The sequence below is a fragment of the Epinephelus moara genome, chromosome 20 (genome assembly GCF_006386435.1).
Source record: "Epinephelus moara isolate mb chromosome 20, YSFRI_EMoa_1.0, whole genome shotgun sequence".
Taxonomy (NCBI): domain Eukaryota; kingdom Metazoa; phylum Chordata; class Actinopteri; order Perciformes; family Serranidae; genus Epinephelus; species Epinephelus moara.
The window spans coordinates 29438292-29449766 of record NC_065525.1 but is presented as its reverse complement, the minus strand read 5'-3'; the positions used below and the strand labels follow the sequence as shown (position 1 = coordinate 29449766).

Here is an 11475-nt window from a genome sequence, read left to right as displayed (position 1 = left end):
AACCATATGCACATGTACACATATACAGATAACTCAGATAACTAGATATGCACAGAACCTTTAAAAAAAACAGGCAGTTGCAGAAGATGGAGGCCTTATCAGGGTCCATCCTGTTGTGATTGGCTACAAGATGTAAAAAAATATATATAAATAATTTAATTAAATATGACTTAATTCATGCGGAGTTATCAAGAAAGTGTTTTGTTGTTTTTTTTTTTAAATATATCTGGCTTATATATATTCCAAGAATGGATTCCAAATTCTCGTAAATTTATCAGAAGAGCCATTTAATGTGAGTCTCTCAAGTTTGAGATGTTGCATCACTTCTCTCAACCACTGAGTCCAGCTTGGTGGTCGAGGGTTCTTCCAGTGGAGAAGGATTAATTAATTAATTAATTTAATTTCATCATTTCAAGTTTAGATCCCAAAAGATTCTTATTTTTCTCTCCTGCTATGCCAAAGATGGCCATCAAAGGATCTGGGTGGATTTTCATTCAAAAGACATCTGATAGTGTTTTGAAGATCTAACTCCAAAAATACTGCACACATTTCTATTTTTTTCTTTTTTTAATTGCACATAGTATTTTTCTAATTGTTCTGCATTTTTTCCTGTTCTAATTTTATGTTCTTGATTGTCTGTCGTACTTGTTTATATCTTCTCCTACTGTTTAGTGCTGATAACACCAATGCATCATAGCAAATTCCTTGTATTCCCTCTGAGCATAAAGTGTGTAGCAGAGGTGGGCAGATCTGTTTTAGGTACTGCAGATCTAATATTTTGAGTCCCCCCCCCCCCCCCAAAAGGACCATCTTTAATTCCTATATTCTCCTGAGACCCAAGCTTTTTTTTTTTTACTATGCATTTATAATTTCTCCTCGCTATTTGGGATCAGGAGGATCTTTTAAGTATGAAAAACTGAGCATTGTCTTAAAACAGAAAGTCGTTTTTGAACTAAATTATGTCCTCACACAGGGACATTGGGTTTATTTGTAATTGCCACAAGTGTGTAATAAAATATAAAACTGTCAATTCCGATGCCTGAACATTGCTGTACAAAAACAAACTAACAAACAATGCAACATTGTGTTGCAACTCTATGGGTTAGAGGTCACTGCTCAAATCTAAAACTGTTTATTTCAATGCCTGAACACAGCTGTGCAAAAACTAAACTGTCATTCGTTCATTTGTAACTCTGTATGATTTTTCCTTGCTCCATAGTCCAAGCTAGGAATGTCTCCAAGCTTTGTCTGTAGGAGCAGTCTGTAACACCTAATTGACCTGTGTGAAATGCTGCAATAATAAAGTCCCAACGTCCACTGCCAAGTACTTAATTGGTCAGTATGCAATATGCAATATCAAACTACAAACATTAAACATAAACACGTCTCAACCATAAAATGTGATCCGGTTTTGTAGCTTCTCCACTTTTGTGTCAGGATCAGCTGCAGACTGACTTGGCAGAGATGGCTGCCATCTTGTTCTTTCATGGAGTAACATATTGTGCTCTCACTACCACCAGCACAAAAAATGTCCACTAACAAGGACAACAGGTCTAAATTAAGCAGAATGAACTATATGGTGCAACAAAGCCAAAATGTGATGTCCTTACATGAGGACACAGGGTCTCAGGAGGATATTCGTAGTGGCATTAATGAAAAGATGTGTTGCAGATACTTCAACTTCATTCTAGTTGGTTTCTTGGAGCTCAAACAAGAGAAATACTTGAGGTCTCTTTTAACATTTGCTTGACCACAGGCCAAAGGCAGATGCTGATGATCTGACCTTACTGAAAACAGAATATGAGCAAAATGAGGGATTCAATTCATTTTTTCATTAATCTCAAAATGTCTTCCTTTGAGATTGTTGAGCAGACTCTTTACTTTAATTAAGAACATAACTTGTTCACACACTCTAGGACAGTGGTTCCCAACTGGTGGATCGTGGGTCCATTCTGAATGGACCACAAGTGACTCTCAAATGTGTCAAGTTTGTAAAGCACACACTTAATGTGTAAGTACAGTGAATTTCCAGCACAGAGCTTTTATTTTACAGTGCTGTTTTAGAGTGAGTAAATAAACAGCTACTTCACAGAGACAGCAAACTAGCTCAATGACATGGCCAAACACAAGTATAACACTGGATATATTAAACTTTGTGGACCTTGAACTAATGACTAACGAGAAATCTGGACCCCATGGCTGGACCAGTTGGGCACCACTGCTCTAGCAGTCAATGACTGTATTATTTTGGACATTTCTACCTGTATCTTGGAGGTCTTGTAAGCCAGTGCATTCAAAATGTGACAAAAAGTACCTACACACGTCAGCTATTTAATGGTAAAGCAGTTATAGCTGTAACACAAACAAAAAATGTATGGTGTAGAGTGAAACACAAGGAGTGAGATGTTATGATTCCCTGATAGTCTGGTTAGTTGTAGCATAGCCTGGGTGAAATGTGAGATTATGAAATGAGGTATTGACAAAACTCAGTTCACTTTATATCAAATATCTTACTATTAAGTACATCTTTTGTTTTAAAGAGAATACAACTGAATAAGTGTGCACATTTCAAAATGGTACAACTACAATTAAGTTTGACACAGCCCCACTAAACACTTCTACTAATACACCTAGGAGGTACATTTTGCTAATCCCAATAAAAGGTAGCGTCCATGGTGTTAATAAGCATAACTAAAATTAAAATAATCTATTATCCATCTAACATAACTAACCCACTGTCTTTTAAATTCTCAACAGACCATGGACTAATACTGTATACACTGTCCCAATCTTTGTATAAAAACCCATTATGGTCAATATTCCAGTCATGTGTTGATAATAACATTATTACACCATTTGCCATTTGAACAAGTTTATTTTACAAGCATAAAATTTTCCCTGAAATGAAAAACAGATGAAATATAGATTGATACAGTAGAATGATTTTTACATTCATGTGAAAACGCTGCTCCCTGGTGGCAAAATGTGACTCTCACAAGAAAATCCAGACACACCAAGTCAACATGAACCATGAAGTGGCGCTCTGCTCTCTATTGAAGCAACTGGTATTGAATTGAGTCAGCACTCAAACTATTTCAAAAATCCCAAAAGTACTTGCGACGCTCAAAGACACATTTTCCTTTATTAGGTTCATCAATATTTTACAAGCAAAAGAACTTAATAAAGGCCAAATTAAATATCACACGTATTATATGAGGCAAACAGTAAAGTACATGAGTTCTGTGTACTGAGGATATCCACCGTTATTGGATCTGAAACAGAGCAAATGAAACTTCTGTTAGATTGACATCTTATGACATACATGGTGAAAACAAAACAACTGACAGGAGAATTTTAACACCTACTTGTCTACACTTTGTCAATGCCGAGCTCTTCAGGTGTAGAGATGCCGAGCTCATCTAATGTTGGCCGCAGCTCTTGGATCAGATACGGGTAGATCTCTTTATGAGGGCCGGATTTGTCCTGAGGAAATACCAAACGGTAACACCAATTAATCATTAACTTGCAGCTACCAACGGCAAAGATGCTGGTTGGGAACATTCCCCAAATTATTACCCAGCTCTCTCCCACCTCTCACCTTTACAGCTTCCAAAATTCGGATAGCGCTGGCCAAGTCGTTTAACCTCCGACAGGCTCTCAGTGCTGCCTCGAGAATCTTTGGCTCTGGTACCAGATCATAACCGATCAACGTGTTCATCCCTGAAAGAAGGAAGCACATCTTTTAAATTAGAGAAGAGACAAAAACAGTTACTGTAAGTCACAGTTATTTAATCTTGTCTGTTGCTTACAAGGAAAAGGCTGGCAATATTCTATATTCCTCTATTTTAATAAATCCCATGAAAAGACCAAAACTATTAATGAACTGATCCCACTTAAAATCATTTTCTGTGTGATCTGATCACTTGTATCTCCATAAATTAGCCACACCGTTACTGGGTGACATGCTCCTTTATCACGATTAACACGGTTACTGTAGTTTATTTTGAGTTGATCCCACACACACCATGCCTGAGCCAAAAATACTCACCGGTGCACGTGTGTAAAGCGTATTAATCCATGGATAGTAACAGTCCCCAATAAATGCACTATGCACTTGAGTAATGTTTGCAAAAAGCTACAGTGTCCAGCTGTCTGAGGAAGTTGCTGAGCTTATTCTAACAATGAAACTGCATATTTGTGACTTGCTTTTAAGAGGTTTACATCTTCAGTAGGAGCCGATGTGCTTGGGGCTGTGAGCCAAATACAAGGTATGAGAGTCAGGAAGTACTGAGAAAAAAACATATGGCTGGTTTTGGTCTTTCCATGAGATTTGTTAACAATACAAAATATGAAAAAGCAACTACCATATCCTTAGATGTTTTTCTAATATACAAGTTGAGTAATAACATTTTATAGTTTAAATTATAAACCAACCATAAGTGCAACACTACTTCCTTGCTTCCTGTATATATTTGAATGTAACGTTCAGCCACTGAGAAGGAGCCATTTCTGTGAGTTTCTGGTCTTATCACTTCTCACCTGATAATGAGTCTTTCCCTAGTCCACGTTCTTTCCTGCCACTCAAAAACTTTCTTCCGCTGTGCTTTTTTTCTCTTCAGACCAAATATAGCCCTGCATTAAAAGAATGTGCAATGCTTCAGGTACCACGTACGTGATGAAATATGATCCAGGAAGTCACGGGTTAGTGAGAGATTAATGTGTCTGAGGGCTTATCAGACACTGCAACACAACACAGCTGCTTATAATTATCTGTGACAGGATTTTAATAGTAAGGAAAACCGTCGGTGTCATTCATTTTATCGAATTACATTTTTCACACAGAAAATGAATGGTACAAACCCATCAACTGAAAGAGTTATAAACTATGGCCTTCTGGTAGCATGTCTGTAACATCAAGCACTAAAAACTGTTGGGTTCCTAAAGCTGACATTGAACGCTCACTCAAACTGGCACTGTTTTTTTTTAATTCTTTTATCAGAGTTTCAGATTTGGTTTCCCATTTGTAGAATATTTAAGCAAAGTTCTTGTACAACTACTTTCTTAATATTTAACATTAGCACTTTTACACTGCCTGTTCAATGTAGGATTGTCACGTCATCATCCTGCCATGCCGTTCTTTATAAAAGGTACAATTACACGATGGGGGAAAGAGTTGCCTCGTCTTTAAGGCAGCTGCAAAGGTAGTAACACCACCGAATTTACATCTGTGTAAACGTACAGCCAGCAGGACTGGATGGGTGTGACAATTTGATGATATGTTATGTGTGCAACCAACTGCCTTGAGCTATAAAAGCAGCAATCAACAGTTAGCAGCTAATTCAAAGAAGAAGAACAGCAGTGGAAAATGTCTACACACTGGGGAGACAGTGAGGTCCAGGAGCGCCACACAGGGATGGTAAATGATTGTTACTGCCAAGTTATGCCATTGGTCTGTTGAGAAAGTGCTGCAGACACGTAGGTTATATGTCACACTACAGGTTGACGCGGTTGTATTAAACGTCACACCCGACACGCCTCTTTTGCTTTTGGAACAGGAGCATGCTATCAAAAATTACACACTGGAGCAGCATAATGCCACATTTGTTTGGTTCAGTGTAAAAAAAAAAGCAAAGGCAGCATAATGAAGGGACTTCATAGTGGTGCTATTGTGTGATCTCTGTGTAAAAAGGGCTATTTGCCAAGTTCTTTTGTAAGTGAGGAAGCTGGTTTTGTAGAAAGACGTGTCCTTAAAATAGGGTGCTGAAAGTGTATTGCTCCGGTATCTGTTCTGAAACTGAAGTAATCTCAGACACTTTAGTCATCTAATTACAGTAGAGTGTGCTGTGAATGTTGGTTTTTGGTAATAAAAAAGACTTAAAAATAAGTCAGACCATTTCATCACAGTAATGCACTAACATTAATGCTGTAGATCTAATAGTCAAAGCACTTATCCTCACAGATTTGCAACAAATCTTCAATCAGTCCAGATCTTTACAAGTTGACACCAACTATTGACTCGTGGTAAATATTGTATTATCGCTAAACATTAGCTTTGACTAACTAAACTGAAAAACACCTTCCTCATACCTCCTACAGTAACTGTTGGACACTACATATTTAGTCTCAGTTCTGAGTTTCACAATGCCATTAATGTTAGTGACTCAGTTTCACTGTCAGTGTCAATGTCATCCATACACGTACCTTTCCTCAGCTCCCATGCGTCAATGTCTGGCTTGTTAAAGTAGGTGACCCAGCGGGCGTCAAACTCCTCGTCTGTCTCTTGCTTTCCATGTGAGTAACACCTTGAGGCCAAAACAGCTGCACAATGAAAACAATTCTTTAGTTGATCAACATATCATCCATAAAATGAAGCACATTCAGTGACACCTAGTGAAGAGGAAGTACAGTCAAGGGTGTCTACACTGAGTGAAGTGAGTTGAGGACGAATGCTGTCTGTCTAGTAATGCAATGCAGCTGGATCACTGCCCACATCCTGACATGACCTATATTGCACCCACTAGCCTGAGCACACTGTGACAAATTAACAGATCATTTCTATTTGTATAGCTTTTTATTGATATATTTGAGAAGATGTGCACTTAGTAAACGTTTATTTTAATAGTCTTATCTACATCCACCTGATTTAATCTCACTTATAGATGAACATAATGTAGCATGGTTTTTGACAAGATATCACACTGCCAGAGTAACGTGTGTTCCCTGATTGTTATAGCTTGTACCAAATTAATACCATATGTCAAGAACACAATAAACTAGTTAGCTAAATACAGTTAAAGTCAACTAACCTAGTTAGCACGTTAGCAACTAGCATCAGCAGCAAAGCTAACGTTACAGGCCCTAGATTGAGCCTTCGCACTGGGTCATGGCAAGGACACAGACACCACCGGGCTGTACACCGGGACATTTTTAGAGCAGCACACACTCAGGTGACATGGTTAATGGCAGCAACACGCTTAAGTCTACACAATTTGACTGACCACTGACACATTAAACGGCGCGGCGTGTATTTAAAACAGACCTATAACAGACACACCGGCTAAGCTAATACCTGCTAACTAGCTATCTAGCTCAATGCGGTCAGCCACACATGATTTCCGTTAGAACTTCGCCCTGACAGTTTCACGAGCGACCAAATTTCACAATAACACCCAGAGGTGATAGCTGAATGAAGAAATACCTTGGCACCCAGGTTGCCTGCGGGTTAAACTCCGGACACCGGAGACCGACAGTCGGACGGCGGCTCTGAACATGATGCGGACAGCCAGAGAGACGAACCGGTGAGCTTAGACAGGAGGAAGCTACCGCTAAACTTGCTCAGTCCGTCACGTATGCTACTCCGCACTGCGCATGTGCAAACTGCAGTTATTTGTATTTAGTCTGTATGGTTGACCTACTGGCTCTGCTCTGACCTAGAAATATTACGATGAAGAGTCGAGCTTTTTTATGTCTTGATTTTAAGGAAAATTGCTCTCAGTGGAAACTGGAATAAAAAGTTTATATATACATTATTATTCTCACAGAAAAAATCAGTAATCATGGGATATATTTTAGTAGAATGCTGTCAAAGATTTATAAGATGCCAGCATCCTGTGAGACCTACTTAATAACATTATAAAATTACTTTGAATTGCCCTTTGTATTAAACTGCTGTACTTCCTTCACATGTGACTCCAAAGAAACCACACACACCAGTCCCTAAAGCAGTAACAGATTTTTTTGATAAGGGTTGTATATAGGCTATATTGTGAGAATGAGAGGATGCTAATGAAATAGTCCCAATGCTTATGGTCTTAGATGCTATTATATTTTGCTATAACACAGAAAAATAGGGTCTGCGTGACATGTTTTAGAGATTGTAACCCACAAAGGTTAACTAACTGACCTGGATCAAAATTAACCGACTGCTGACAGTATACAGGTGGTCATGTGCATATAAACTCTCCAGCACAGCCCCAAACATCAAAGTTGAAATGCATAGTTTATTTATTCCAGTGATGCTACATCTGTACAAAGGGACATCATCATTATGAAAATAAATCCTTAACAAAAAAATTCATATGATTCATGACAATGTACATAATTTCAATCCAAAAGTAGAAAACAGAATAAAAACACTTGATGCAAACCTTGACTTTTATATTCATAATGACTGTTGCCAACTTTGTGTGCTTTTGCAGTACTTTGTTGACCTTTTGCATCAGAATAAGCTTTGATATACTGTATATATTTTATGTAACTACTATAATGTGACCATATTGCTGCTAATCATAATTCAAACACATACATTACTTGTTATAACAAAGTTTTGAAAAAGACATTTAGATTTCATCATGCATATTTATTGCTACAGTACAGGCAGATTATGAATTAAGAGAATGTCTTTTGTCCGTCGGAGGCAGAGGCAGTTGTTTACTTTAGTGGTGGAATACCTTACGTAAACATTAAAATATAAAAGTTAAAATTCAGAGGTATTTCATACTTTAAGTAAACTTGATGCTGCTTAAAAGACATGCCAAAATAACCTTCAGATCCACCTAAAATGTTCATTTTCTGATTTTTTTGACATATGTCAGACTTTCATGGAGACGTCCATGGAGAACACACACTCCAGTCATCCAGACAGACTCTCTTGGCTGTGTGCTGTGAGGAGGGACTGTGAGCTGGCCTGAGCAGAGCTCTGCGTCTCTCTGCGTCCTCTGTGGGAACACTCAGGGTTTCGGGGGGTTGGTATCCAGGCTCCTGTGGATCCAGAGGGTCTTTAGAGAGCAGGATACAGATGGCAGGGACTGTCCTCTGCACGGTTACACCTGGTTCTCCTTGTTGTGAACTCTCCCAGACCTCATTCACTGTCTTGTAGTAGAGCTTGGACACCTGGTGGAGCTCCCCCACTTTACGTTTCAGAATCTCCACACAGGTGATGGTCTTTGTGACTCCTCTACCTGAGCCAGTGAAGACCACTTGTCTCAGTGATGTCTCATTGCTGTCTTTCCCATCCCCTTGCATGCGAGCTGTTGCAAACCGTAGCAAATTGCGGATCTTGCTTCCTTCTTTCACTCGCATGTGCAGGATGTCTGGTGCTAGGCCAGGGATCGGATAGGGGCTGCTGTCCTCTGTGCGACTGACTCTCCTGAAGTTGCTCTGGGCAAGTTTTGGAGACAAAGATGAAGATGGGACATCAGGGTTGAACGAAGCAGACTGCGGTTCCAATACAGGGCTGCTTCCAGCATTTGAACCCTTCGTCTGACCCCTGGGTTCACCCATTGTTTAGACAGCAGTGAAGTAAAGGTGCAGGATGCTGTTTCTGAGCCTGCAGCCTCAGATTATTTGCATACCTCCCTTGAGATTGGAAACAAATTTCTTGGTCATTTAGTATAAGAAAGTAAAAAGTGATCAGTCTTGTAGTCCAAACTTGTGACTTATCCCGATCCTCCTCCTGTCCTCTGCTCATACTGCATTTCCATTTTGTCTTCTGAGCACTGAGATGACAGCCAGCAGTGTGAAGAGGGTGTTTCTTCCTCTAATCCCATTGACGTGAAGGAAAAGATGTCCTTGCTCTATTCAGCACTGAGGACAGCTGATGCCAACAAACACATATGAGGCTCAGAGAGAGACATGTAGAGTGGGACATAGTGCTCTTAAAGGCACATGCAACATTTAATAGCGTCTGTCACATTCTAGTTTGTTGGTTTTGGAGGGAAGCTTTTGTTAAACCCTACAGGGCTCAGAGATTTTTATTTGTCCATGTGGATGCTTGAATTATATGGATGAATTAGCATGAGTTAATGAGATTTAACAAGGCGTGCAGTTGAAACGACCCTTTGTTTTAACTGAATTGGTTCAGATTGTGGACATTCTTAATGTGCCTTTTTGCAGATATTGCACCAAAGTACAGCCTCACTGGGGTAAAGATATTTAGACATAATATGACAGTTATGGCAACATATCATGGTTTTCAAGACAACTTTCTCTCTGCGCTATCATCAGAGAGCCATATGGTCCTTGAGAAATGTCTTCCTTTGGGCTATTACAGCAACTTCACAGTTCTCCTCCCTTCAGTCCATCGCCTGCTGGGCTGACCCAGAAAATGCTTGCTACCTTGTTTGTGCCTCTTTTAAGTCAATGACATTTACGAGGACAATCATACCTTGGAGCTGCTGCTGCTTTTTATTTATTTATTTATTTATTTTTGCTAGACTTGCATAAAACCACAACTTGTAAGGAAGGATTCAGATGCAAACAGAGGTGTTTTCCTGGAGGCTTTCTTTAGATGAGCAGAGTCATGGGAGGAGGTCAGGAGGCAGCTGTGGGGCTCATATGGAACCAGTATACTGTTAAAATGGTGCATTTCTGCCTCACAGGATGGCGTGCACCCCGTAATATTCACTGACTTGAACAATCAACACAACAATGTGGTTCTCTGAGGTGTTAATGTAGCTCAGAGCAAATACAATTGGTTCTCAGGAGAATACTGGCCAACAATATCAGCTAAATGCACGTTAACTGTCCATCAAAGAGTTTATTCCCAACATGAGAATATAAGTAAAATATCTGGATAACAGCTGTGGTTCAAAGGAGTCACAGCATGTGCCACCAAAACTCTCAATTTCCTCTTTATGTTAGCGCTTTTTCGAGTGTGCTCACAATTAATTCAAACATCTGTAACAGTCTGAACTTCCAGACATTTAGAATTATAGCTGTTATAACATAACAATTATAGGGTTGTACTGACTTTGTGTGAGCGATGAAAAAGCTCTTAGTAGCTGTTATTGGTTACACTTCCATCTTGTGGTAAAACTCAGGTATTACACAGATAACACAGTGGACCTTTGAGTTGTGGGAAATCTGCGTAACAAGCAAAAGAAAAAAACATTTGATCTGTTGAACAAAATTAGCAAATATTGAAAATCTTTATTTTTGAAAAAGTGAGGTTATAAAAAAAAGTACAAAATATGTGTTTACAGTACGCACAGATTTAAATGACACCAGACTGTAGATTAAGATATAAGGCAAAAAAGTTTTTACAGGTGCATGACACAACAAACAAGTTTCATTCATCTAATATTATTGCAGTAGCTAATAGAAAGAAGAGATATCCTCACTTAGTGCGGGAGCTTAACTCTTTTCATGTCTGTGATTCTGTCTTATGTAATTTTTATCAATCATTTATTGAAAGTCTTCTAACTCTCATTTATTTGCTGGTTTAATGTAGTGTCTGGGAAGGACAAGAACATCCTAAATCAGTGGTTCCCAACTGGTGGGTCGCAATCCAAAAGTGGGTTGCAGGACCATTCTGAATGGACCACAAGTGACTCGCTAATGTGTCAAGTTTGTAAAAAAACACACTTTGTTGTGAAGTACAGTGAATTTCCAGCAAATAGCTTTTATTTTGAGTTCCGTTTCCTGCTGTAGAGTGAGCATCTAACGGATGGCCACCTGACAGAGACAGCAAACTAG

The 11475-nt window shown here is 39.1% G+C and overlaps 2 protein-coding genes across 2 annotated transcripts; both read right to left on the bottom strand.

The window, feature by feature from the left end:
- Nucleotides 1–2855: 2855 nt before the first annotated feature.
- LOC126408427 (cytochrome c oxidase subunit 5A, mitochondrial-like) lies at nt 2856–7358 on the bottom strand. Its single transcript, XM_050073969.1, has 5 exons — nt 7199–7358; nt 6202–6318; nt 3599–3720; nt 3366–3483; nt 2856–3272 (listed from the first exon to the last, which is right to left on the bottom strand). The coding sequence occupies exons 1-4, from the start codon at nt 7269–7271 to the stop codon at nt 3370–3372; spliced, it is 426 nt and encodes a 141-aa protein (XP_049929926.1). The 5' UTR covers nt 7272–7358; the 3' UTR covers nt 2856–3272; nt 3366–3369.
- A 633-nt stretch (nt 7359–7991) lies between these two features.
- On the bottom strand, nt 7992–9677 carry LOC126408009 (ribonuclease P protein subunit p25-like protein). The gene has a single exon (XM_050073356.1). The coding sequence runs from the start codon at nt 9280–9282 to the stop codon at nt 8599–8601; it is 684 nt and encodes a 227-aa protein (XP_049929313.1). The 5' UTR covers nt 9283–9677; the 3' UTR covers nt 7992–8598.
- Nucleotides 9678–11475: the final 1798 nt, after the last annotated feature.

What these genes read in the sequence shown, in the direction of transcription:
- LOC126408427 (XM_050073969.1), bottom strand. Translation starts at nt 7,271, where the DNA reads ATGTTCAGAGCCGCCGTCCGACTGTCGGTCTCCGGTGTCCGGAGTTTA. An exon ending in CAGGCAACCTGGGTGCCAAG is followed by an intron (nt 6,319 to 7,198) that starts GTATTTCTTCAT and finishes TTCATTGTGCAG; the next exon opens with CTGTTTTGGCCTCAAGGTGT. An exon ending in CGCATGGGAGCTGAGGAAAG is followed by an intron (nt 3,721 to 6,201) that starts GTACGTGTATGG and finishes TCCTTCTTTCAG; the next exon opens with GGATGAACACGTTGATCGGT.
- LOC126408009 (XM_050073356.1), bottom strand. Translation starts at nt 9,282, where the DNA reads ATGGGTGAACCCAGGGGTCAGACGAAGGGTTCAAATGCTGGAAGCAGC.